Genomic DNA, 27,032 nt, shown 5'->3' with positions numbered 1-27,032 from the left:
CCCCGCTCGCAAAGGCCCCCCCCCCCGGTTCGAATCGGCACCCTCTCCCCCCCCCCCGTGAGAACAGGAACCCCCCCGCCTGACCAACTTTAACTCACCCCCTCTTTGGCACCGGCACGCAGCCCACAAGTGCCGGTGCCGCTTGAAGATCTTCTTCTTCCCAGTCTCTGCCGGCTTTGAGCATGCATCTGCGCATGCTCAAGCCCTTCTAATTCTCCCTCTCGCCGAGATGCATGCTCAAAGCCGGCAGAGACTGGGAAGAAGATCTTCAAGCGGCACCGGCACTTGTGGGCTGCGTGCCGGTGCCAAAGGGGGGGTGAGTTAAAGTTGGTCGGGCGGGGGGTTCCTGTTCTCGCGGGAGGCGGGGTGCCGATTCGAGCGGGAGGGGGCCCTTTGCGAGCGGGGGGGAGCAATGCCGGTTATCGGGGGGGGTGCTCGCAAATCGAGTCAACACTTGGTTTGCGAGAGACGTTTTGCGAGAATGTTTTGCTCGTCTTGCAAAACACTCGCAAACCAGGTTACTTGCAAACCGAGGTTTGACTGTATATGTATAATATAACATAGTGCTATATATATCCAGTTCATGCTATACAAATTTTTAATAAATATTATTATCCCAGGACAAGCAGGCATGATATTCTCACATGTGGGTGACGTCATCTACGGAGCCCCAGCGCGGACAGCTTTTCAAGCAAACTTGATTGAAGTTTCAAGTTTGCTATGCTGCACCACGCATGTGCATGCCTTCTTGCCCACTAGAGGGCGCATCCCCACCTCGTGGTCCTCAGTTCAGTCTTTTCCACGGAGCCAGAAGCCCTGTGGAATTTGTGCTCTTCTATTTTAGCCTTCTGACACCGCGGCTGAGTGTTTTTTTCTCGGTCGTTGTGCTTACTTTGTTTTTTTATTTGTTTGTGTTTAGGTTTTCGTCAAAAAAAAAAAGAAAAGATTTTTCGTTCGGCTCCGGGGGCTCCCGGTAGCCACGGCCGCGGGACCTCGTTCGTTCCCGGCCGCTTTTTGTGTCCATGTCCCGTCCCTTGACGGGTTTTAAAAAGTGCACCCGGTGCGATCGACTCCTTTCGATCACCGATCCCCACCGGTGGTGCTTACTTTGTCTGGGTCCTGAGCACCCGACCGACTCCTGCACTCGGTGCTCTACTTTTCAGCAAAGGGCCCTCCGCCGCCGTCGCGCTCGTATGGCAGAGCTCTTTGCTGTGGACCCCGTGGCGGGAAAGGCCTCGATGTCGGCTTCGGCCCCGGCCTTGACCTCGGTCTCGTCTCCCTCGACCTCGCCCCGACAGCCCGCTTCGTCGAAGCCTGTGTCCTCGACCCCGAAGTCGACGAAGGGTAAGTCCTCACTTCCTTCTTCTGTTCCAGCCTCGAAGAAGCCATCCTCGGGCTCATCGACGGGGGCGGGTGGGTCGTCCTCGGCCCCGCCCCGAGCGTCGAAGTCGGGTGCCCCGTGGGAATACTCGAGACCGAGGTCGCCCTCGAGGGAACACCCGCCGGCCCCGGATCTACCAGCCATGATGGCGGTGCTGGCTTTTCAGGACTTGCTCCGTGCACTCATTACCTCGGAGCTGTCTGGTGCCCTCGTGCACCTCTAGCCGCCTTCGGCTGCCCCGGCGTCGGCTGCCTCGGTCTCGGTACCCTCGACTTCGGCCCCCGGGGGGGCTTCGGCCTCGGCCCCGACCTTGCCCTCGGTTGACCAGCCTGAGCGGGGCGTGCGGCCTCGGGACAAGGTGCGGAGGGTTCGGAGGATCTCTTCCTCTTCGTCCTCGTCGAGGTCCTCCCGGGGCTCCTCGCCCTCGGGTCGGCCTCGGGCGAAGCGTCTGTCGAGGAAGCCCAAACGTCAACGGGTCTCTCCTCGACGACGCGGTTGCTCCTCGCCGACCGGGGCAGAGACCCTACGGGTCTCCAAGCTCCGCCTCGATAATCCGAGGCTTTTCCATTCCTCCAAAGTTGAGTACTCGAGGGACGCTTCGCCGAGACGGAAGGGGCGTGCCTCAGTGCCCCATACCCCGGGGACTTCCCGCAGGGGTTCCTTGGGGCATGGGCGGTCCCCAACCCCATCGAGGTCGCTTGGTGCGGCTTCTTGGGGTTCGGGGTCTGGCACGGGTAAGGAACCTCGTTACTCCCGTGAGGCCTCCCCTTCCTTCTTGGCGACGAGGGCTTCTCGATCTCCCTCTCCGCCTTCGAAGCCCTCCTCCTTTTCGAGATTTGTGCTTGATATGGTGAGGGCTTTGGACCTTGATCTGGCGTCAGGGTCGCAATACACGAAGGAATTTTTGGAGGAGCAGGATTTGCCCTCTCCCCCCTGGGAGACTCCTCGGCTGCCTCTCAACAAGGTTCTCCACCAGACCTTCCTGAGGAACTTGGACTCCCCTCTTACAGTCACAGCGGTTCCATCAAAGATGGAGTCTAAGTACCGCACAGTCCCTTGCAAGGGCTTCGATAAAGCGCAGCTGTCCCACCAGTCGTTGCTGGTGGAGTCGGCGTTGAAGAAGCCTCAACCTTCTAGGGTCTCTGCTGCGGTCCCCCCCGGGCGGGAGGGATGGACCCTGGACAAGTTTGGTCATCGCCTCTATTCCAACTCCATGATGGCTGCCAGGGTCCTTAATTACGCATTCACCTTCTCATCCTATTTAAGGCAGATGGTGAAGGCGTTGCCCAGGTATTATGGGGTCATGCCGGATTCCCATAAGGGGGGATTTTGGTACCTTTATGGCCAATTTGTCTCAGCTGCGTCTCTACCTTTTTCACGCAGTTTACGATGCGTTTGAGTTGGCCTCTCGTGTGGTGATGCGTTTGAGTTGGCCTTTGCGGTGGTGATGCGCCGTCTCGCATGGCTTCGTACCCTGGATATGGACCCGAACTTGCAAGAACGTCTAGCCAATCTTCCATGTGTTGGCTCTGAGTTGTTCGATGAGTCCTTGGAGGCGGCGACCAAACGCTTGTTTGAACATGAGCGCTCTATCGCCTCATTGGTCCGTCCTAAACCCCGGGCCCCGCCGCAGAAGCCGTTTAGACCTCCTCCGCGGCAATACCCGTAGAAGTCGACGCCGGCTTTCTCGAGGCCTCCGCCCCAGCGTCCCCCTCAGCAGGGCAGAGCGTCCCAACCAAAGCCTCAGGCGCAAGGGGCGTCTAAACCGGCTCCGTCTTTTTGACGTGATGCGCGGTTGGGGGCGGGCCCCCTCCGCACTGTCGAAGGACCTCCTTCCTATCGGGGGCCGATTGCAGGCCTTTCTTCCAGCCTGGGCCGAGATCACGTCGGACGCTTGGGTGCTCCAGATCATCTCCGAGGGTTACTCGCTAAACTTCTTAGCCATGCCGCCGGAACATCCGCCGGGGGCTTCTCTTGGCTGTCGAGACCAGCTTCCTCTTTTCCTGTCGGAAGCCAGGTCCTTGTTGAGCCTTCGGGCGGTGGAGCCCGTGCCCCCGAACCAAAGGGGACGGGGTTTTTACTCCCGTTACTTTTTGGTCCCGAAGAAGACAGGGGACTTACGCCCCATTCTGGACCTCCGGAGGCTCAACAAGTTCCTTGTCCGGGAGAAGTTCCGTATGTTGTCCCTTCCAGTCCTGTACCCTCTGTTAGAATCGGGGGACTGGATGTGCTCCCTGGACTTGAAGGAAGCATATACTCATATTCCGGTGCATCCCGCCTTCCGCAAGTTCCTCAGGTTCCAGGTGGGGGAGTTGCACCTCCAGTATCGGGTCCTCCCCTTTGGACTGGCTTCGTCCCCTCGAGTCTTCACGAAGTGTATGGTGGTGGTCGCGGCAGCCCTGAGATCTCGGGGGCTACAGGTCTTTCCCTACCTGGACGATTGGCTGATCAAGGCGTCCTCCAAGGAAGGGGTTATTTCAGCGACCCGACAGACTATCATCTTCCTTCAACGTCTGGGGTTCGAAGTTAACTTCCCCAAGTCTCAGTTGTGCCCGACTCAATCCCTTCAGTTTATCGGGGCCGTGCTGGACACAGTTCGCCTCCGTTCGTTCCTCCCCCCACCACGGTTGGAGGTCCTGCTTCGATTGAGTCGCCAGGTTTCGTTGCTGCCCTCAGTTTCGGCGCAGCGCATGATGGTTCTGCTGGGCCACATGGCGTCGACAGTCCATGTCACTCCGTTCGCCCGTTTGCACCTGAGGCTTCCTCGGTGGACCTTGGCCTCCCAGTGACGTCAGGATCGGGACCCAGTCTCCTCCCCTATCACTGTGACTCCTTCCTTGAGAGTTGGTGGACCAACTCATAAGAACATAAGAAATGCCTCCGCTGGGTCAGACCTAAGGTCCATCGCGCCCAGCAGTCCGCTCACGCGGCGGCCCATCAGGTCCAGGACCTGTGCAGTAATCTTTTATCTATACCCCTCTATCCCCTTTTCCAGCAGGAAATTGTCCAATCCTTTCTTAAACCCCAGTACCGTTCGCTGCCCTATAACGTCCTCTGGAAGCGCATTCCAGGTGTCCACCACACGTTGGGTAAAGAAGAACTTCCTAGCATTTGTTTTGAATCTGTCCCCTTTCAACTTTTCCGAATGCCCTCTTGTTTTTTTATGTTCTGAAAGTTTGAAGAATCTGTCCCTCTCTACTCTCTCTATGCCCTTCATGATCTTGTAAGTCTCTATCATATCCCCTCTAAGTCTTCTCTTCTCCAGGGAAAAGAGACCCAGTTTCTCCAATCTCTCAGCGTATGAAAGGTTTTCCATCCCCTTAATCAGTCGTGTCGCTCTCCTCTGAACTCTCTCGAGTAACACCATATCCTTCTTAAGGTATGGTGACCAATACTGGACGCAGTACTCAAGATGCGGACGCACCATTGCCCGGTACAGCGGCAGGATAACTTCTTTCGTTCTTGTTGTAATACCCTTCTTGATTATCCCCAGCATTTTATTCGCTCTCTTGGCGGCCGCTGCGCACTGTGCCGTCGACTTCATTGTCATGTCCACCATTACCCCCAAGTCCCTTTCTTGGGTACTCTCATTCAATAACATCCCTCCCATCGTATAGCTGTGCCTCGGGTTTCTGATTCCCACATGCAATACTTTACATTTCTCAACATTGAACTTCATCTGCCATCTCTCTGCCCATTCTCCCAATTTGTCCAAGTCCCTTTGCAATTTTTCACAGTCTTCCTTTGTCCGAGCTCCACTAAATAGTTTGGTGTCGTCCGCAAATTTTATTATCTCACTCTTTGTTCCTGTTTCTAGATCATTTATGAATATATTAAATAGCAGTGGCCCGAGCACTGAGCCCTGCGGGACACCACTCGTGACTTTCCTCCAGTCTGAGTAGTGTCCCTTCACCCCTGCCCTCTGTTTCCTACCCGCTAACCAGTTTCTGATCCATCTATGCACGGCTCCGTCCACCCCATGGTTCTTCAGTTTCCGGAGTAGACGTTCATGAGGCACCTTGTCAAAGGCTTTCTGGAAATCTAGGTATATGATGTCTATGGGGTCTCCTTTGTCCATCTGTTTGTTAATTCCCTCGAAGAAGTGCAATAAGTTGGTCAGACACGATCTCCCCCTGCAGAAACCATGTTGGCTGGTTATCAGAAGTTCGTGTTTTTCAAAATGTTCATCAATTTTTTCTTTTATTAGTGCTTCCGCCATTTTCCCCGGAACAGAGGTCAGACTCACCGGTCTGTAGTTTCCCGGGTCTCCTCTTGATCCCTTTTTAAAGATGGGCGTAACGTTGGCTATCTTCCAATCTTCCGGAATCACACCTGTTTTCAGAGACATGTTGCAAATGTGCTGTAGTAGTTCCGCTATTTCCTCTTTTAGTTCCTTCAGCACCCTTGGATGGATTCCATCCGGACCCGGGGATTTGTCAGTTTTTAGTTTTTCTATCTGTCTGCGCACATCATCAAGGCTCACTTCTATGGATGTTAACTTTTGTGCTTGATTTCCATTGAAGAATTGCTCAGGTTCCGGTATGTTGGTTGTGTCTTCGTTTGTGAATACAGATGAAAAGAACATGTTAAGTCTTTCTGCGACCTCTTTCTCTTCCTTCACCGCTCACTTCCTGTCTCCGTCATCCAGTGGTCCCACCTCCTCCCTAGCCGGCTGTTTCCCTTTAACATATCTAAAGAACGGTTTGAAATTTCGTGCTTCCCTGGCTAGTGTCTCTTCATACTCTCTTTTGGCTTTTCATACCACATGGTGACATTCTTTTTGATACTTCCTGTGCTCTCTCCAGTTTACCTCAGTTTTGTCCCTTTTCCATTTTCTGAATGAATTTTTCTTATTGCTTATCACTTCCTTCACTATTTTAGTTATCCACGCCGGGTCTTTTATTCGACTCTTGTTGCACCCTTTTCTGAATTTGGGGATATATAGATTTTGCGCCTCGCTCACCGTGTCCTTGAAAAAGGACCAGGCATGTTCTACCGTCTGCCATTTTTGGGAAGTGTTCCTAAGTTTCTTCTTTACCATTCCCCTCATTGCTTCGTAGTTACCCTTCCTGAAGTTAAAAGTTGTCGCTATGGTTCTCTTTCCTTTCAGTATTCCTACTTCCATCTTGAACTTGATCATATTATGATCGCTGTTTCCCAACGGTCCCACTACTTCCACTTACTTTGCAGGTCCCCTTAGCCCATTTAGGATTAGATCCAGAGTGGCATTTTCTCTTGTCGGTTCTCTAACAAGCTGTTCCATGAAGCAATCTTGTACAGCCTCCAGAAATTCTGTCTCCCTAGCGCATCTTGAACTTCCGAGACTCCAGTCTATCCCAGGGTAGTTGAAGTCTCCCATAATAACCGTGTTACCGCCTTTGCATTCTCGCTTCATCTCGGCTTCCATTTCTTCATCGATGTCTCCGGTTTGTCCGGGTGGACGATAGTATAGGCCTATCTTTATTTCAGGCCCTTTCCTTCCTGGTATTTTAACCCATAGTGATTCTAGCTTGTTGGTCGTCTCCGCTGTGTCCATTCTTGTTGATTGTATGCTTTCTTTTATGTATAGTGCTATTCCATCTCCTTTCTGTCCTGACCTGTCCTGGCGATAGAGCTTGTACCCCGGCAGTGCTGTATCCCATTTGCTTTCCTCATTCCACCATGTTTCAGAGATTCCAATGATGTCTATGTCTTCTGCAATGATCATGGCTTCTAATTCCCCCATTTTGTTTCTTAGGCTCCTTGCATTAGTATATATGCAATTTAGCTCCTGGAATTTTGCTGCCTTTAATTCCTTTCCCTGTGCTTCGGTCTTTAGATACTTCTCTTGGGCTACAATCTTTCTAACCTTCTCTTCTTGGTTAGTTGACTCCTGTAATTTGTCCATTGTTTCTTCCCAGCCTTTTTTCCCCTCAGTATCTTCACGGGATACCTTTTTCCGAAACATCGACGCTTGGTCGACTGTCGGCTTTCCCCTTCTTCTTAGTTTAAAGCCTGTTCTATTCCTCTCTTGACATTGTTTGCTAGAAATCTAGTTCCCGCTGTGCTCAGGTGCAATCCATCTCTCCTGTAGAGCTTGCTCTTGCCCCAGAACGTCGTCCAGTTCCTCACGAAGTGGAATCCTTTTTCCTCACACCATCTCCTCATCCACGCATTTATTGATTGTAGTTCATCCTGCCTTTTCACATCTGCCCTCGGTACCGGTAGGATCTCTGAGAATGCTATCTTCTGGGTCCCCATCTTCAGCTTCCTTCCCAGAATCTTGAACTGTTCTATCAACTCTTCCAATCTTTCCAGGGGTTTGCTCTTTCTCGTTCCTCCGCATCACGGACCACGGACTCTTCGGAGTACGCGTGGGGAGCTCATCTGGACGGTCTGCGGACTCAAGGTCTATGGTCGGCAGAGGACCGGAGTTGTCACATCAATGTTTTAGAACTTCGTGCCATTTTTCTGGCTGCTCGAGCGTTCTGCCACCTGCTGCACGATCAGGTAGTCCTCGTGCAGACGGACAACCAGGTGGCCATGTATTATGTGAACAAACAAGGGGGAACGGGCTCTTGGTCCCTGTGCCGGGAAGCCCTGCGCCTTTGGGAATGGGCGGTCTCCCAGAACATCTTCCTGCGGGCGGTTTACATTCAGGGAGAGAAGAATTGTCTGGCCGACAAACTCAGTCATCTTCTCCAGCCGCACGAGTGGTCGCTAAACTCCCGAGTTCTGCGCGAGGTCTTCGACCGCTGGGGGACTCCTCAGGTGGATCTGTTTGCCTCCCCGGAGACTCGCAAACTACCCCTCTATTGTTCTCGGATGTACTCCCCGGACCGTCTCGAGGCTGACGCCTTTCTTCTCGACTGGGGAGGGAGGTTCCTTTATGCGTTTCCTCCTTTCCCTCTGATCTTGAGGACATTGGTTCATCTCAAGTCGTCCAGAGCCACTATGATTCTCATTGCGCCTCGTTGGCCTCGTCAGCACTGGTTCTCCCTGCTCCTTCAACTCAGTGTCAGGGAGCCTCTGCTTCTGCCTGTCTTTCCCTCTCTGCTGTCTCAGAGTCGGGGTTCGCTGTTGCATCCCAATCTTCAGTCTTTACATCTGACGGCTTGGTTCCTTTCCCCATGACTTCACAGGTTTCTCAGTCTGTGAGGGAGGTTCTGGAAGCCTCGCGCAAGGTCTCGACTAGGCTTTGTTATTCTCAGAAGTGGACCAGATTTTCTTCCTGGTGTTCCTCGAATCATCTGGTTCCGAGTTCGGTTCCGGTGTCTTCGGTTCTGGAATATTTGTTGAATTTGTCCAAGTCTGGGCTGAAGACGACTTCCATTAGGGTGCATCTCAGTGCGATTGCTGCTTTCCATCGGCATCTCGAGGGTCGATCTCTCTCTCTTCATCCTCTGGTGATTCGTTTCATGAGGGGGCTAGTGAATGTTAATCCTCCTTTGAAACCTCCTCCTGTAGTTTGGGATCTTAATGTGGTTTTGGCTCAACTGATGAAGCCTCCCTTCGAGCCTATTGACAAATCTCATCTTAAGTTTCTCACTTGGAAGGTGATCTTTTTGCTTGCGCTCACTTCCGCTCGTCGGATTAGCGAGCTGCAGGCTTTGGTTGCGGACCCGCCCTTTACTGTGTTCCATCATGACAAGGTGGTTCTTCGCACCCATCCTAAATTTTTACCTAAGGTTGTGTCTGATTTCCACCTCAATCAGTCCATTGTTCTTCCGGTGTTTTTTCCGAAGCCCCACTCTCATCCTGGGGAGGCGGCGCTTCACACGCTTGACTGTAAGAGAGCGTTGGCCTTTTATCTTCAACGCACCATGTCTCATCGGAAGGTTCCTCAATTATTTTTGTCCTTTGATCCTAATCGGTTGGGACGTCCTGTTTCCAAGCGCACCTTGTCCAACTGGTTGGCTGCTTGTATTTCTTTTTGCTACGCTCAGGCTGGTCTCGCGCTTCATAGTCGGGTCACGGGACATAAGGTCCGAGCGATGGCAACCTCTGTGGCGTTCCTCCGGTCTACTCCGGTGGAGGATATCTGCAAGGCTGCCACTTGGTCTTCGGTTCATACTTTCACCTCCCACTACTGTCTGGATACGTTATCCAGGAGTGACGGCCGGTTTGGCCAGTCAGTTTTGCGTAATCTGTTTTCCTAAATTGCCATCCTCCCACCTGCCCTTTTTTGGTTGGCTTGGAGGTCACCCACATGTGAGAATATCATGCCTGCTTGTCCTGGGATAAAGCACAGTTACTTAACAGCAGGCATATATTCTCACAACCCGCCCTCCTCCCCGGGGATGGCTTCTTTGCTGGCTATGGAAATGAGGACCACGAGGTGGGGATGCGCCCTCTAGTGGGCAAGAAGGCATGCACATGCGTGGTGCAGCATAGCAAACTTGAAACTTCAATCAAGTTTGCTTGAAAAGCTGTCCGCGCTGGGGCTCCGTAGATGACATCACCCACATGTGAGAATATATGCCTGCTGTCCCTGGATAACACCTGTTACGGTAAGTAATTGTGCTTTTGGCTAGTCTAGTATAGATAGTGGCACTTTAGTCATCTCTGTTCCTGTTTTACTGGTATTCTGTGCAGCGGGTTGTGAGAGATTTTTCCTCCTCTTTATTTTATAGTAAATATGTTTTTTGAATTGTGTATATTAGGTTTATACTTTTATACTGTATAGCTGGTGTCTATGTTGGCACTTCTTGTACTGTCTTAATTTGTGCTGGTTTGTTACAATTCATGAGCTGAGACAGTAGTCTGAGGAATTGGAGGAGGTGATAACGAGAGAGATCACTCCCTCTGTCTTCTCCAATCCAGCAGTCTGCCAGTTCTCTGCTGATTCTGACATCATTCAATATTTCCTCTGTGCTGACCCTTAGTCAGATTCCAACCTGATTAGAAATGGTTATGCACTTCTTTGTTTTGTGCCCTCTGTTTTGAGTCTGTAGATCATTCCACATAACGCATTATGAAGGGTAATTTTTTTTTCAGGCTTTTTTTTTTTAATCCAGATAACTTCCACTGAAGTAAGGTAGTTGGGGGGGGGGGGAAGGTTTCACATGTTTTGATTTGCATGCATAAGCCTTAAGGTGTCAGGTCAAAACCGCGGAAGACAAAGGCGCACGCCGACAACTGAGCGCAGCGTGGAGGCGCGCGCCGAAGAAAATAACTGTTTTTAGGGGCTCCGACGGGGGTGTGTGGGGGGGAACCCCCCCACTTTACTTTATACAGATCGCGCCGCGTTGTATAAACAGGGAAAAAGTTAAGTTTACAGTATAATGAGGGGGGTTACAACCCCCCAAACCACCCACAACGCCGCCGCGATCTGTATTAAGTAAAGTGGGGGGGCTCCCCAACAAAAACCCCCGTCGGAGCCCCTAAAAACTGTCATTTTCTTCAGCGCGCGCCTCCGTCTTGCGCTCAGTTGTCGGCGCGCGCCTTTGTCTATGATGAACCCAGCCTTAAATGTGTTGTGATATAGGTGCAAAGTGTAATAGTTGATATACCACAAATAAAAAATCCTGTATTTATTAAAATAACACAAACCTAAGGAATGTAAAAATAGGAAAATTGATCACGGACAGTAATAAATTTAGAACTAGGAATGATTTCATTAAGTCACCTACATATTGGGTTGATAGCTACCATTTGATGCAGTATCATCAGTAAATTCATGTTCCCTCCTCAAGACTCTAGTTTATTGGTATCATTTTGGTGGCACGCAGCTCAGTGGGGTTCTCTCCTAAAGAGCCACAGTTCGCCTATGGGTCTTATCTTAATTCTCTCTTGCCCTGGCAGGAGCATACACTGCTCTGTTGTGGAGAAAAGGAGTAAATTAGAGCGGGGATTAGTACAGATGTAGCTCTGTCGGTGCATTTCTATACATTACACATGCTATTTTTCCTTTTATGTGTTTTATTTTTTTGTTTCAGGTTTCTCATGTTCTTTATGGATAACTTGGGTCAGGTTTCTCAGTGGCAGGCCATTATTGCAGGAAGTTTGGCAGGCATGGTTGCAGCAGTAGTGACGTATCCTGCTGATGTCATCGAAACACGACTGATAGTGCAGAACACACTGGAACCGTCATACAGAGGCATTCTTCATGCTTTCTGCTCTATTTATTATCAAGAAGGATTTCTTGCACTCTATAAAGGTGTTTCACTGACAATGCTAGGTAATTTAGAAACTATAATTATTTTGTTCGCATTTATGTTCTAGCTTTGCTCTTGTTTGACCATGTCTTGCTAGCTGCATGGTGTTTTAACAGGGCTGTGGAGTCGGTAGATAAATCCTTTGACGACTCAGTTTCTGGTACTCGCAACTCCGATTCTGAACTTCACACTAGTAGAAATACAACTATGCACTGTTCTTACATCAGAGAAGTACTTAACACAATGTTGGCGGGAAACGCATAAACACGTTTTTCGCATACTATTTCTAGAGAGCTCTACAAATTAGCGCTGGGGTGCGGCAAAAGTGTAAACACGGGCTATTCAGCAAATTAAAAATTATGCATTATCTATCGTTAGACATTAGGTGATGAAGAGATACCTGACGATTCGTGGAATTAGGGTCGGAAGGGAGATCAAAATCGTAAATTCAGTTGTCTTTCCTTAAATTTCTTCAATATAAAAGAGTAGTTTTTTAAAAAAATTTTGAAATTAACCTTGAAAGTTGTAATTGTTTATAACAAAATAATTAAAAATGTATTCAAATTATAATAAAGAATTCAATATAAGAAAAGAAACTGAAAGTTTTATTCAAAAATAAGCAATGGTTCAAAAGTTATAGCTATTTTACGCGAAACGTAATTTCCCATGCAACATTTAAAAAATTTGCCCGTTTTTCAGCATAGATAGATGAAAAATGCCCGCAATGTGTTAATTATGACTATTGTTTGTGAAATGGGACATTTGAACTTGCTGTATTTTTTTATATTATAATTTAAATTTATCAGGAGACAGAGTTGGTACACTTTTATCAACTCTGACTCCAGGTACCCAAAATTTGTCTCTGACTCCACAGCCCTGTGTTTTAAGCTGCAATATCTTTTACTGAGATGAAAATATATCCAGAGTTCCTGAATATTTTATTAGTAGTATTTATTGATTTGATATACTGCCTTTACCAATTAAGGACCTAAGCGTTGATCATAATTACTAAAAACAAACCATATAAAGGAAAGGAATACCAATATCAAAAGAAAAGTTCTAGATATAACACACATACAATCATTCAATCTTTAAATAAAGTCACTAAAATCAAATACAATTAAAATCTCAATCTGGTTGAGGGCAGGGAGAAAAAGGTGTGTTTATAATAGTCTTGGAATGGGGAAAAGACTGTTCAGCTCTGAAGATATCGGATAGAGCATGTCAAAGAGTTGGGGGCCAAAAAATAGAACAAATGCCTAATAGACTCTTAAGTGGTCTTGCCGAGGATTTGGAATAACCATTTTATTTGAATCTAATGACTGGGAGTGTATAGAATGGTGGAAGATGAGAGAGATATGGCATACCTGTTTGCAAAGCCTGAAACATAAGATTAAGTAACTTAAACTTAATTTTCAAATGCATGGGCAACCAGTGTAACCGAAAGAGGAGGGGGGTGGGATTACATGTTCAAATCTGAAAGATCTGCAAAGTAAGCATGCTGCACAATTCTGTAATGTTTGAAAACGTTTGATTTGATTCATTAATACCTGCGTAAATCAAATTACAACAGTCAATTTTGGAAATGAGATCCAAAAATTTGCCTCCTCATCCTGTTCCTGAGACTCCCCCCCCCTCCCCAAGCTAATTGGGATTTCAACTTTATTTTTCACTTTTATAGCTCAAGTATTTTTAAGTAAAGCAACAAAGAAATAGAGAACATAAGAAGTGCCGCTGCTGGGTCAGACCAGTGGTCCATCATGCCCAGCAGTCCGCTCACGCGGCGGCCCTTAGATCAAAGACCAGTGCCCTAACTGAGACTAACCTTACCTATGTACGTTCTGGTTCAGCAGGAACTTGTCTAACTTTTTGAATCCCTGGAGGGTGTTTTTCTCTATTACAGCCTCCGGAAGAGCGTTCCAGTTTTCTACCACTCTCTGGGTAAAGAACTTCCTTACATTCGTACGGAATATATCCCCTTTTAACTTTAGAGAGTGCCCTCTTGATCTCTTTACCTTGGAGAGGGTGAACAACCTGTCTATTCCCTTCATTGTCTTGAATGGTTCGATCATATCCCCTCTGTCTCCTCTTTTCAAAGGAGAAGAGGCCCAGTTTCTCTAATCTCTCACTGTACAGCAACTCCTCCAGCACCTTAACCATTTTAGTCACTCTTCTCTGGACCCTTTCGAGCAGTACCGTGCCCTTCTTCAGGTGAGGGCGTACCATGGCCTGGTACAGGGGCATGATAACCTTCTCTGATCTGTTCGTGATCCCCTTCTTAATCATTCCTAGCATTCTGTTCGCCCTTTTCGGTTTCATTGACTTGTCGACCAGTACTCCCAAGTCTCTTATGACATCCCTACTAGAGAATGACATGGAAACAAATTTGTCCCCATCCATGCTGGAACTCATTTTCACCTTTCCGGCCCCATGAGTTTTGTCACTGTCCCTGCACCATCCCTGCAAGCTCTTTCTTAACTGCACAAGCCTCGAACACTTATGATTTTAAAAAGTTTGAGACTTGTGCAGATGAGGACAGAGCTTGCAGGGACAGGATGGGATGGGAAAATGAGTTCCCGCGGGAATGGGGAAAAATCTGTCCCCATGTCATTCTCTTATACTTACTCTATCTCCATTTTAAGATAAGTCCAGTATTGTCATCTTGCATTTAATAGACTTTTAGCCCAATCATAACCAGAAGCACACATACTGTCCATCTTCACTTGAGTCATCATACCCTAGCTCAGCCTACCCATATCGGACATAGATGCTGTGAATGGCCTCCAGATTGCTTGCTGTCAGCACAGCCATGGATTTCTTCAACATAGCTGTCAGTTTCTTCATTTTAAAGATCTGTCATATCTTTTTGTGCTACTTGTTTACTGTGGGAGATGGTGAGCTTCTCCACTTAGCAACTATAGAAGGCCTTGCCTCAGGAAACCGAAAATTAACCAAATCATCTTGCAATAAATACCGTATTTTCACGCATATAACGCGCGCGTTATACACGATTTTACAAACCGTGCATAACCATGCGCGTTATACGTGTGAGCACGTTGTACAAAATTTTTTTTTCATTCTGATCCGGCATTCCCCCTGCGAACCGGCATCCTCCCCCCCCCCCCGCTCGCATCACCCCCCCTCCCCCGCGATCCTACATCCCCCCCCAGCACCGCAAAGACAACTCTTACCCGATTGGGCACCGGCACCAATGCACAGGATGTGCCAGTGCCAGTGCCCGAAGATCCTCCCTCGTTGGGTTGGGCTGGGCTGGGCTGGGCGGTGCAAGAGAGATCCTCCTTCTTCCTGTGCCGGGCTGGACTAGGCTTTGAGCATTTGCGCATGCTCAAAGCCTTCTGGTCTCGCTCTCTCCGAGATAATCTCAGAGAGAGCGAGACCAGAAGGCTTTGAGTATGCGCAAATGCTTAAAGCCCAGTCCAGCCCGGCACAGGAAGAAGGAGGATCTCTTTCGCACCGCCCAGCCCAGCCCAGCCCAACCCAACGAGGGAGGATCTTCGGGCACTGGCACATCCTGGCACAATTTTTCCATTGACATGAATGGGTGAAATCAGATTTTCTGATTGTAGCTCTGCCCACGTGTGCAGGTGGGCCGCGAGACCCCCAGAACATATCACCCCAGGTAGTGAGGGATCTGCATACCAAGTGTAGTTCAAATCGGGCAAGCCGTTTTTGCGTTGGCAGATTTTTACATTTTTGCCATTGACATGAATGGGTGAAATCTGATTTTCTGTTTGTAGCTCCGCCCACGTGTGCAGGAGGGCCGCGAGACCCCCAGAACATATCACCCCAGGTAGTGAGGGATCTGCTGGGCATTATCAAAAAGGGTATCACTACCAGAACGAAGGAAGTTATCCTGCCACTGTATCGAGCAATGGTGCGCCCACATCTGGAATACTGCGTCCAATACTGGTCGCCGTATCTCAAGAAGGACATGGCAATACTCGAGAGGGTCCAGAGGAGAGCAACGAGGATGATAAAGGGTATGGAGAACCTCTCATATGCCGAACGGTTAGACAGGCTGGGGCTCTTTACCCTGGAAAAGCGGAGACTGAGAGGGGACATGATACAGACTTATAAAATCATGAAAGGCATAGAGAAGGTGGAGAGGGACAGATTCTTTAAACTAGCAGGGGCAACTAAAACAAGAGGTCACTCAGAAAAACTGAGAGGAGACAGATTCAAAACGAATGCAAGAAAGTTCTTCTTCACTCAACGGGTGGTAGACACCTGGAACGCGCTTCCTGGAGAGGTGATAAGCCAGAGTACAATTCTGGGGTTCAAAAAGGGACTAGATGACTTCCTGGAAGCGAAGGGAATAACGGGGTACAGATAGAGGTTTACCTCACAGGACACTGAGCAAATAGGGTATGGACTTTTTAGGTTAGGTAGGGAACATTTTCAGGTCATGGACCTGGAGGGCCGCCGCGGGAGCGGACTGCCGGACACGATGGACCCCTGGTCTGACCCGGCAGAGGCAATGCTTATGCTTATGCACACCAAGTTTCGTTCAAATCGGGCAAGACGTTTTTGCGTTGGCAGCTTTTTACATTTTTGCCATTGACATGAATGGGTGAAATCTGATTTTCAGTTTGTAGCTCCGCCCACGTGTGCAGGTGGGCAGCGAGACCCCCAGAACATATCACCCCAGGTAGTGAGGGATCTGCATACCAAGTTTCGTTCAAATCGGGCAAGACGTTTTTGCGTTGGCAGCTTTTTACATTTTTGCCATTGACATGAATGGGTGAAATCAGATTTTCAGGTTGTAGCTCCGCCCACGTGTGCAGGTGGGCCGCGAGACCCCCAGAACATATCACCTCAGGTAGTGAGGGATCTGCATACCAAGTTTCGTTCAAATCGGGCAAGACGTTTTTGCGTTGGCAGCTTTTAACATTTTTGCCATTGACATGAATGGGTGAAATCTGATTTTCAGTTTGTAGCTCCGCCCACGTGTGCAGGTGGGCAGCGAGACCCTCAGAACATATCACCCCAGGTAGTGAGGGATCAGCATACCAAGTTTCGTTCAAATCGGGCAAGCCGTTTTTGCGTGATCGCGGCACATACACACACACACATACATACATACACACATACATACCTCCGATTTTATATATATAGATAGAGTTCTACCTCATGCAAAATTGTCATTTCTTTAATAAGACATTAACTATTTTTTTCTGCGGCCCTCCAAGTACCTACAAATCTAAAATGTGGCCCTGCAAAGGGTTCGAGTTTGAGACCACTGGATTATGCCCATCTGCCAGCAAATAAAGATAGAGAGCACTCGAGTACCGTATTTTCACGTAGATAACGCGCACCCATGTAAAACGCGCACACGGGTATAGCGCGCAGAAAACACAAATTTATGTACAGAAATTTTTATATACCGCGCACACCCATATACCGCGCATACTGCCCGACTCTCCCGTCGCCGCCCGACTCTCCTTTCGCCCGCCCCGACTCTCCTCTGGCCACCCCGACTCTCCTTTCGCCCGCCCCGACTCTCCTCTCCCCCTTGAAGTCCTGTCCCCACCCTGAAAGCCTGATGCCCCCCCCCCCCGAAGTCCGATTCACCCCCTCCCCCCCGCAGGACCGCTCGCACCCCCACCCCAAAGGACCGCTCGCACGCACTCCCACCTGCACCCCTACCCTGAAGGACCGCTCGCACCCCCACAGCCTCCCGACCCCCCCCTCCCCATCATGTAGAAGCTCCTACCGGTGTCCTGCTGCTTTCTCTTGGCGGTCCCGGCCCTTCTGTGAGCCCTGCGCCTGCGCTGCTTCCTCTTCCAGCGGTTCGCCCTTTCTCTAACGTCAATCACTCTTGCCCCGCCGACTCCCCGACACGATTGGGGCAAGAGGGAGCTCAAGCCCTCTTGCCCCAGCCAACCGCGGCATCCCCGACACGATCGGGGCAAGAGGGAGCTCAAGCCCTCTTGCCCCCCCCGACATGATCGGGGCAAAAGGGAGCCCAAGCCCTCTTGCCCCGCCGACTCCCCAACTCCCCAACAATATCGGGCCAGGAGGGAGCCCAAACCCTCCTGGCCACGGCGACCCCCCTACCCCCACCCCGCACTACATTACGGCAGGAGGGATCCCAGGCCCTCCTGCCCTCGACGCAAACCCCCCTCCCCCCAACGACCGCCCCCCCAAGAACCTCCGACCACCCCCCCAGCCAACCCACGACCCCCTTGGCCGACCCCCCACCACCCTTCCCCGTACCTTTGTGTAGTTGGCCGGACAGACGGGAGCCAAACCCGCCTGTCCGGCAGGCAGCCAACGACGGAACGAGGCCGGATTGGCCCATCCGTCCCAAAGCTCCGCCTACTGGTGGGGCCTAAGGCGCCTGAGCCAATCAGAATAGGCCCGGGAGCCTTAGGTCCCTCCTGGGGGCAGGGCCTGAGGTACATGGGCTCAACCCGACCATGTGCCCAAGGCCCCGCCCCCAGGAGGGACCTAAGGCTCCCGGGCCTATTCTGATTGGCCCAGGCGCCTTAGGCCCCACCAGTAGGCGGAGCTTTGGGACGGATGGGCCAATCCGGCCTCATTCCGTCGTTGGCTGCCTGCCGGACAGGCGGGTTTGGCTCCCGTCTGTCCGGCCAACTACACAAAGGTACGGGGAAGGGGGGTGGGGGTTGGCCAGGGGGGTCGCGGGTCGGCTGGGGGGGGCGGTCGGAGGTTCTTGGGGGGGGGGACGGTCGTTGGGGGGAGGGGGGTTTGCGTCGAGGGCAGGAGGGCCTGGGATCCCTCGTGCCCGTAATGTAGTGCGGGGTGGGGGTAGGGGGTCGCCTTGGCCAGGAGGGTTTGGGCTCCCTCCTGGCCCGATATTGTCGGGGAGTTGGGGAATCGGCGGGGCAAGAGGGCTTGGGCTCCCTTTTGCCCTGATCGTGTCGGGGGGGGGGCAAGAGGGCTTGAGCTCCCTCTTGCCCTGATCGTGTCGGGGGTGCCGCGGTTGGCTGGGGCAAGAGAGCTTGAGCTCCCTCTTGCCCTGATCGTGTCGGGGGTGCCGCGGTTGGCTGGGGCAAGAGAGCTTGACGTTAGAGAAAGGGCGAACCGCCGGAAGAGGAAGCAGCAGGCGCAGGGCTCACAGAAGGGCCGGGACCGCCAAGAGGAAGCAGCAGGACACCGGTAGGAGCTTCTACATGATGGGGGGGGTCGGGAGGCTGTGGGGGTGCAAGCGGTCCTTCAGGGTGGGGGTGCGGGTGGGAGTGCGTGCGAGCGGTCCTTCGGGGTGGGGGTGAATCGGACGTCGGGGGGGGGAACTATGTAAAAAAAAATTTATATAGCGTGCAAACGCGTATACCGCACAAGGTTATGCACGGTTTGTAAGAACACGTATAACGCGCGCGTTATATGCGTGAAAATACGGTACTTAAGTAAAAGTAAAAATGTATGTTTTAATAGTAATTAGTAAAAGTACAGTGCAGAATACATTAAAATTCCTTTAATATTTGCGTAAAAAGTAAAAGTAGCACAACTATAATAAGTGCAACTGTTAACATTTTTATCCCAATAACCTTATTTACTATTCAATCTATTTTGCTTTTAGTAAAACTACATTTTTGAAAATGACCATCACTGAGACTAAGGTGTCCCAACAACTGCAGTAGCAAAGTGGATTGTTCAGTTTGATTTAAAACGCTCCTTCAAATTGAGCCAGGTTGCAGTATTACTAATGTCTTCTGACTGGGCCTGCAGGTATTGATCAAGGGAATCTCTGAAACACTTGACTTCTGGAGTGCATTGTGTATCATTCATTATTGCTGAAAATGATGCAAGGAAAGGTGATGACTGCTGGGTGGGGGAAGAGCAGATTTCCAATATTTCCTGTTGGACCTGCTGGTGGTAGTGAGCATTGTGGGTAATGATGAAGCAGAAGGGACCAGTTATCTGGATTACAAGTAAACAGTACCCGATACCCTGCTTCGCCCTCCCCAGCTCGCAAGCACACATGGTTGTTAAGGAACAGGCTTGCTGGCTGTCATATTTTTGGTGACATAAGTGTGTCTTGACACTGACTGAGAACTACTGCTATATAACACAACACCGAGAGCACTAATGGCTGGGGTGCCTGCAGGACCAGGTTTGGGAACCACTGTACTATAATGTTAACCCAACCAGGGTCACTGATGGGAACTTAGCAAAAATATGTCCTAGATCCCTTTTAAATGAACTGCTCCAGTCTCATGTAGCCTGACCTAAGGATTATGTTTAGGTTGCAGTAATATGAGATCAAGCTCTAGACTTTGCCACCTATTGATTCAAGCTGACCAACGAGGTCAGGTTAATCGGAGCTTCCCTTTCAGAATCATCCCTTGGCGTTCATTACTTACCTTTCTTCCCACTGAATTCCATTTACCACTACCCTTTATCACTTGTCAGTCAATTATTTTCCGATCCAGTTTATTGGTTTGGGCCCCACCCTCAAGCTATACCCTGCAGCTCCTTGTGACTCTGGGCAAATCACTTGACACTTCATTGCCCCAGGTACAAAATAAGTACCTGCCTAAAATAAGTAAACCGCTTTGATTGTAACCCACATAGAAAAAGCAGTATGTCAAGTCCCATTCCCTTTTCTTCCTGAGCCTCCTATGAGGAACGGTTCAAGGGCTTTGCTGAAATCTTGGTACTCCACATCCAACACACGTCCTCAATCCAGTTCTTTTGTCACCTAGTCAAACAAATCAATCGGATTCGTTTGGCACAATCTACCATTCTCTAGCAACAGCAGCAGATGAATCCAGAGACCAATGGGATAGCTCACATCTACCAGCAGGCGGAGATAGAGAAACTGATTAACAGGTGGTCCTATTGGCTGGCACTCCTCCTGTTTATTCAGTATTCTCTATCTCCCAGCAGGTGAAAGTCGCTATTCAACTAGCTCCTGGATTCTGGCTGTGACTGGAAAATTATTTTCTCCTGTTGAGGTTTCTCTTCAGTGAGCTGGCAATGCTATTTCTCCTGTGGAGATTTTCTCTTCAGTGAGTTGTCAGTACTATTTCTCCTGTTGAGATCTTCTCTTCAGTGAGACAGGGGTGTCCGGCTGAACGGTGCCGGCTTTAGAGGTTACACTTGGGCCCCCCCTTGTCCCTGCCTCACCCTCCCTCCAATGATAGAGGGTCTGCCCTGGTCCCTATTTTTTCTTCTTTCCCATTAAAAAAAAAAAAAAAAAAGGGACTACACAGCTGAATTTTTGCCCTGCTCGTGCTGAGCAGCCGATGTTTCCCGGCGTCTACCGGCACTATTCAGTAGGTTGTGAGTATGTGTTTTATTCTACTTGTCTTTGAACTTTGTGGTTGTGTGAGAGCTGTGGGTTCTTGCCTATGGCAGTTTTGTTTTGTGGTGGAATGTGTTTTTATATGAGGTTGCTTCGGTGACGTGGCCTCTGTCTTCCCGCGCATAAATAAGGAGAGCTTCTTTTCTTGCCCTGGCGCTTGTGCTGTGGGGTTAGTAGTTTCTGGGACATTGTTTTCTCGATGCTGCCACGGCCCGTGGGGAAATGCAACTGAGTGGCTCTTGGTGTGTCCGCGAGGATGTGAGGACGGCTCCGGGTGTGTTATACAATATCTGAACTGGAGCTGGGTCTTTCTGGAGCGCGGGTGGTGCGAGCTTGTGCTCCCCTGCTGTTGGGAGCCGTGCGCCTTTTCCTCTTTCCTCCCTGAGGTGTGTTTTGCAATGTTTATTGCAATTTGTGTAGGATGCGGCTGCACTATTATATTTATGCCTGTATATGTATATGTATATATATATATATATATATATATATATATACACTTCGGCTATGGGCTCCGAGTCTGTTGTGGGCGGCAATGTTCTCGGAGCCGGCCTGGGGTCGCCAGCACCGCGTCACTCGGGGAGTTATTCTAGGCGGCTGACTTTCTCAGCGCGGGCCTCGACTTCTGCTGTGCGGGGCGGTGTGCTTCTGTTTTGGCGATGAGCTCCCGGTCTGTTTTGTACAGCGCTTTTAGGGGAGCCAGCCGGTTTTGATTCTGGCGGGAAAGTGCCCGCGCTTGGGCCCCCAGCGCCGCGGGGTTCAGTGACTCGTGTCCTGCAGCTGACTTATAAGCGGGTACCGCGGCTTCTTTTTGTTTCAGGGTTGGATCGTCAGCCCTGTTGGAAACAGCTTTGCCCCGTATTGCAGTGCTCAAGTTTGCTGTGGTGTACATTCCACAGGCTTCTCTTGCCGAAGCAAAAGAAAAAAAAAAATAAATAAATAAATGCAGCTAGTTGTTCTTGGGGGCTGTCAATTTATATCCCTAGGCACTTACACATAAGGTTCTGCCCTGGGTTTGGCTGCCTACGCTTGGTTGTGCTACCTTATGGGTTGGCAGACAGCACGGTGGAGTAGGTGACAAGGGCGTGCCCGTGTTTCATTCGGGTGCTTCATTGCCTCACTTGGGGTTCTGATAACGTGCGACGGTGTTGGAGGTTTCCTTAGGCCTTCTGCCTATGGGCTGCGTGCCTATGTGCTGCGTGCGTCTGGTTGTGCTCTAGCATGTTTCTTCATGGTAGTATGCAGGAATTCCGAGTTAGGGGTCTCTCTTGAGGCCTGATGGTTCTTTTCTTCTTCCTGTGGGCCAGCTTGTCTCCAGGGTTGGCTGATTTGTCACGCTTATCGTGTGGTGGTCGCCTTCATGGCGCGTGCTAGACGGCCTTCCGCTCTAGTAGAATGGTCTAAGTGGCTGCTGATCCCTAGGGGTGAGAACCTCTGCTTGCGAGTTCATAGGGTAGCTTGCGCTGTATGCCCATTGAATTCACCCCTTAAGCTCTCTTTTGGAGTGGAAACCTGGTCTGTTCCGGCCAGGTACAGCTCGTTTCTCTGGAGAGGCGTAGGCTGCTTCTGGATTACGCCTGGTGCGCCTTGTCTTTCCTTTGCATGCGTAAAGTTCAGGCAGGTTGCTGAGTGTCCTCATGCTCCCTTTCACATCGCAAGACGATGTTCTTTTTCCAGGTTTGCATTTTTCTCGTGAGGGAGTAGTCGCTTTACTGTCAGGTCAGGGAGCTGTGGACATTTTTCAGGATGCTTGCACCTTTGCATCCTCCTCAGGTTTCCAGTTCGTTCATGGAGTCTCTCTGGTTTGTGTTTCTCTTTGAAGTGTTGCTGATCCTCGGGACAGTTCTTTCTTAGGGTACCACTTAATATTGGGTGGCCAAGACGGGGATATTGAGCAGGCTGGATTCCATTCTGCTGCATTAGTTTCTCAGGGTTACCCATTTCTGCAGTCAACCTGGGAGTATATTTACATTTTCACTATGGACTCTGAATCGGCACTAGGTTTGCCTGCCTCTCTTGGAGCAGCACTTTCGGTTTTGGCACATTCCATTTCGCCTACCCCAAGGGTTCATTTGCGCTACCAGGCGATTTATCTGATTTCTTCTTGACTGCCTGCTTGATTCGGACGACTTCCAGTTGGGTCTTTTGACTGACACGAAGTGGGTGGTATCTTTTCCTCAGTTCTTTACATGCGCATCTTCAAATTTGCAGTGCTCTTTTCTCCTGTACTATTTATAGGTATATCAGGTTGATGCTGTTATTCTTATAGGAGGGACATGTGTTTTTTTTCAGAGACTTGACCGTGGGGTCTCGATCTCAGATTGGCGTTCTTCGCTTACCATGGCTAAGAGTATGGGATTCTGTACAGGTTCTAGAATCCATATTGCTGACTCCTCTGGGAACCTCGGCTTGCTTTCCCCTTCTAACGCTACAGCAGCTGCTTTTGTTCCGGTGGTTCCCGGTATCTCTGGGCTCCTATTAGTTGCTATGCTTCTCCTGCATAGCTCTATATGATTTGGTTGCTCAGCGAGATTCTCTTTCCAAGGCATGCCTCGGTCTTTGCTGGATTAGCTCATGACCACCGACCATTCCGGACTGTCGGGTTGGGGGGCTCGGTGGCTTCCATCCTCAGCTCCAGGAGTCTGGTCTTCAGAGGCGACTAAGTACTGGTTCATTCTTCTACTCTTGAGCATGGTCAGGCTACCTTTCTGGAGCGTCAGACCATTCTTCCGGAATGCCGCTGAGGGCCCTTTCAGTCAGTATTATGATGGGGGTATTTCTCTACAGCTTGGGCAGTAGGTGAGGTACTCAGATGCCAGGTACAGTGGTTGTTCTACTTCAATGGGTGGACCCTCATCTTTCTATTCTGTTGGCTGATCATTTTACGGGTCAGGAAAAGAGTTTGGATAGTCTTTCTCTCTGCGAAATCTGAGCATGGCCCATTTATTGGATGTTACGGTGTATGCTCTAGAAGTGTAGACGTTAGTAATAGTGAAATCTTCTACATTCTGGATATTGGGAATTTTGGCTCAGGCGTTCCAGATTTTTTTGTGGACGTGAGATCTCCTGGAACTTGACCTCATGGCCTCGTCTCACAATTCCATGCTTCCTAGCTTCTTCGGCGGGCACAGGAAGTGGGAGTTAGAGGGGGTAACAGTGTGACTTCTTTCTCACCTCTGGTTTCTCTTTTTCAGTGTTTTCCCCTGGCTGATGATGGCTTGGATTTGCCATCTCAAGCTCGCTTTCCGGGCACAGTATTTGTAGAATCTCTGGCTTGGCTGCGCCATCCTTGCTATGTGGATCTGATGAGCCTTTCGACAGCTGGACTAGGAAGTTTCCTGGTATCTCCGAATTTGCTCACCTTGGGTATGATCAACATGGATATTCATACTACTTTGGTATTACGACCTAGCTTTTGAGCAGTCTTGACTGACGTGTAAGGGTTATGTGAAGCAGGTTGTTTCTTCTCTTATCCAGGCGCTACAGACGTCTTCTCCTGTGGCTTCTGCTTCCTTTTGGAGGTTTTTTCCTTTCTTGGATACTTCTCAACATTTGCACCCTTCCTGAGTTCCTTTTTGGCACAGGTGTATTGCCGATGGCTTAGCGTTCAATTCCCTTCAGCTTCAAGTGCCATTCATAGCTTGTTACAAGGGCTAGGTATATTGCTCTTCGATTACTTCTCAGCTTCATGTAGTTCAGTTCCTAAACGGAGAACGGTATATTTGAACACCTCTTAGAAGCCCTGTCCGGAGTACAATCTTCAGGTACTTCTTCGCAGTTTACCGAAGACTTCATTTCCTCCTTGTGCTGTTGAACACGGGGTTTCTTATGGCCAGGGCTTTGGCTCTGCAGTTTTCCGAGTTGCAGGCCTTGTTCAGCGGGGATTCCTATTTCTGATTTCCAAAATCTGGGGTATCAGTTCGGACGGTACCACGATTCTTTCTAAGGATGTGTCCTCCTTTCTTTTATGACATGCTCCCTTTTCCTTCCTTCTTCCTGGGGGGAGAAATGGGGAGACATGCTTTTATTCACTGCATTTTTTGAAAGTGCGTAGCGTTCTCCGCGAGCAAGGTTTCTAATGACTTTTCATTGTTTAGATCACCTTTTTGTAGTCTTCAAGGGACGCCTCAGACATATGGCGGCATCCAAAGCCTCCATGGCTCGATGGGTCCAGGAGGACATTCTTTATGCTTGCTTGATGGCACAGAAGCGGTTGGCGAAAGTACTTCTTGACCATTCCATCAGAGTGATGGCTAATTCTTGGACTCGGTCCAGAGGTTTTTTCCTTGGAGGAGTTTGTCTCGTGGCTACTTTGTCTTCCGAGAGTGATTTCTCTCAGCATTACTGGTTGGATGTGGGGGCGCATGCGGTCGATGCGTTTAGTGCGTCGGTTGTTGCAGAGGCGGCGTTTGCTTCCCACCCAGATTGAGGATTGCTTTGCTACATCCCATTGGTCTCTGGATTCATCTGCTGCTGTTGCTAGGGAAGGAAAAATTATGTTCTTACCTGTTAATTTTCTTTCCCTTAGACGCAGCAGATGAATCCAGAGCCCCACCCCTTTTTTGGTTGTTGTCTCTCGGTTTTCTCTTTTGCAACTTTCGCAGTTTGTTATTCTGGCGGGTTGTTTTCCGTATTTTTGCATTTTGAGATTTATTATGGGAAAGAAGTTTTTTGCATGCTATGCCTCTTGATGGTTACGGATGCTTGGGCAAGGAGCTATACTGAATAAACAGGAGGAGTGCCAGCCAATAGGACCACCTGTTAATTAGTTTCTCTATCTCCGCCTGCTGGTAGATGTGAGCTATCCCATTGGTCTCTGGATTCATCTGCTGCGTCTAAGGGAAAGAAAATTAACAGGTAAGAACATAATTTTTCCTTAATGAAGTCACATTGCCTCTGATCTTGTAACCCACTGGATTGCAGAAAATTTCCCTAACCTTTATTTCAGCAGCAGCATCTCTTGCCTATCCACATGAGCGGACTGCTGGGCACGATGGACCACTGGTTTGACTCAGCAGTGACAAATCTTATGTTCTTATCTGATTAAGTACTGCTGGATATTCACAGTTAGTCCAAACGAGCAATTTAAATGACACAGTGGTTAGAGCTACAGCCTTGGAACCCTGAGGTTATGGGTTCAAATTTCATGCTGCTGCTTGTGACCCTGGGCATGTCCCCTAATCCTCCATTGCCCCAGTACATTAGGTAGAGTGTGAGCGCACCAGGACAGATAAGGAAAAATGCTTGAGTACATGAATGTAAACTACTTAGGCTATAAGGGGGAGAGTGTGGCGCAGTGGTTAAAGCTACAGCCTCAAAACCCTGGGGTTGTGGGTTCAAACCCACACTGCTCCTTGTGATCCTGGGCAAGGCACTTAATCCCCCCATTGCCCCAGGTACATTAGATAGATTGTGAGCCCATCGGGACAGACAGGGAAAATGCTTGAGAATCTGAATTATCTCATGTAAACCATTCTGAGCTCCCCTGGAAGCTCAGAATATAGAAAATTGGATAAATAAATAATGTGAAGAGTTTCTGTCTCTGCTAATCAGAGCTGAGATTGTGACATCATAATATCTAATTCCACCAATAAGAGCCAACCTCATCAGTGATGTCACAATGGCTTGATTGTCTTATACTTGCCTCACTTTCTCTACATTTTGATTTCTAGAGTGGTGCAGTGGTTAAAGCTACAGCCTCAGCACCCTGGGGTTGTGGGTTCAAACCCACGCTGCTCCTTATGACCCTGAGCAAGTCACTTAATCCCCCCATTGCCCCAGGTACATTAGCTAGATTGTGAGCCCACCAGGACAGACAGGAAAAAATGCTTGAGTACCTGAATAAACTCATTCTGAGCTCTCCTGGGAGAACGGTATAGAAAATTGAATTTAAAAAAAAAAAAGTGGTATATAAATACTAAAAATAAATAAATTTGCTTTGCATATTGACCCCAAAGTGAACATCTTTATTATTTTATCTTCATGTGGTCTAGTAACAGCCCTAACCTGAATCCTATGGAAAATCTGTTGCAAGACATAGACTGAAGACAATCCTTGGCTAACTAACCTCCTTCTAAACTATTTTACTAAGAATGGGTAAAAACTACATCATCCTGCAATGCAAAGTTGGTAAGCACTTATCCTAAATGCTCCATGGTAGTTAGAACCACAAAAGGAGGCAAATATTGAATCGAGGAGTATGCCTCATTTAATGTACAGTGGTACC

General features: G+C 49.3%; 1 protein-coding gene across 1 annotated transcript in view; it reads left to right on the top strand.

The window, feature by feature from the left end:
- The window catches only part of SLC25A43 (solute carrier family 25 member 43), a 69,156-nt gene that overhangs the window by 6,427 nt on the left and 35,697 nt on the right, over positions 1 to 27,032 (top strand). The window contains exon 2 of the mRNA XM_033946310.1: positions 11,299 to 11,540. Within this exon, the coding sequence (XP_033802201.1) occupies positions 11,299 to 11,540 (242 nt within the window). The remainder of the gene's footprint in view (positions 1 to 11,298; positions 11,541 to 27,032) is intronic.

This window comes from Geotrypetes seraphini, chromosome 5 (assembly GCF_902459505.1).
Source record: "Geotrypetes seraphini chromosome 5, aGeoSer1.1, whole genome shotgun sequence".
NCBI lineage: Eukaryota > Metazoa > Chordata > Amphibia > Gymnophiona > Dermophiidae > Geotrypetes > Geotrypetes seraphini.
This window is presented reverse-complemented; position numbering and strand designations above follow the sequence as displayed.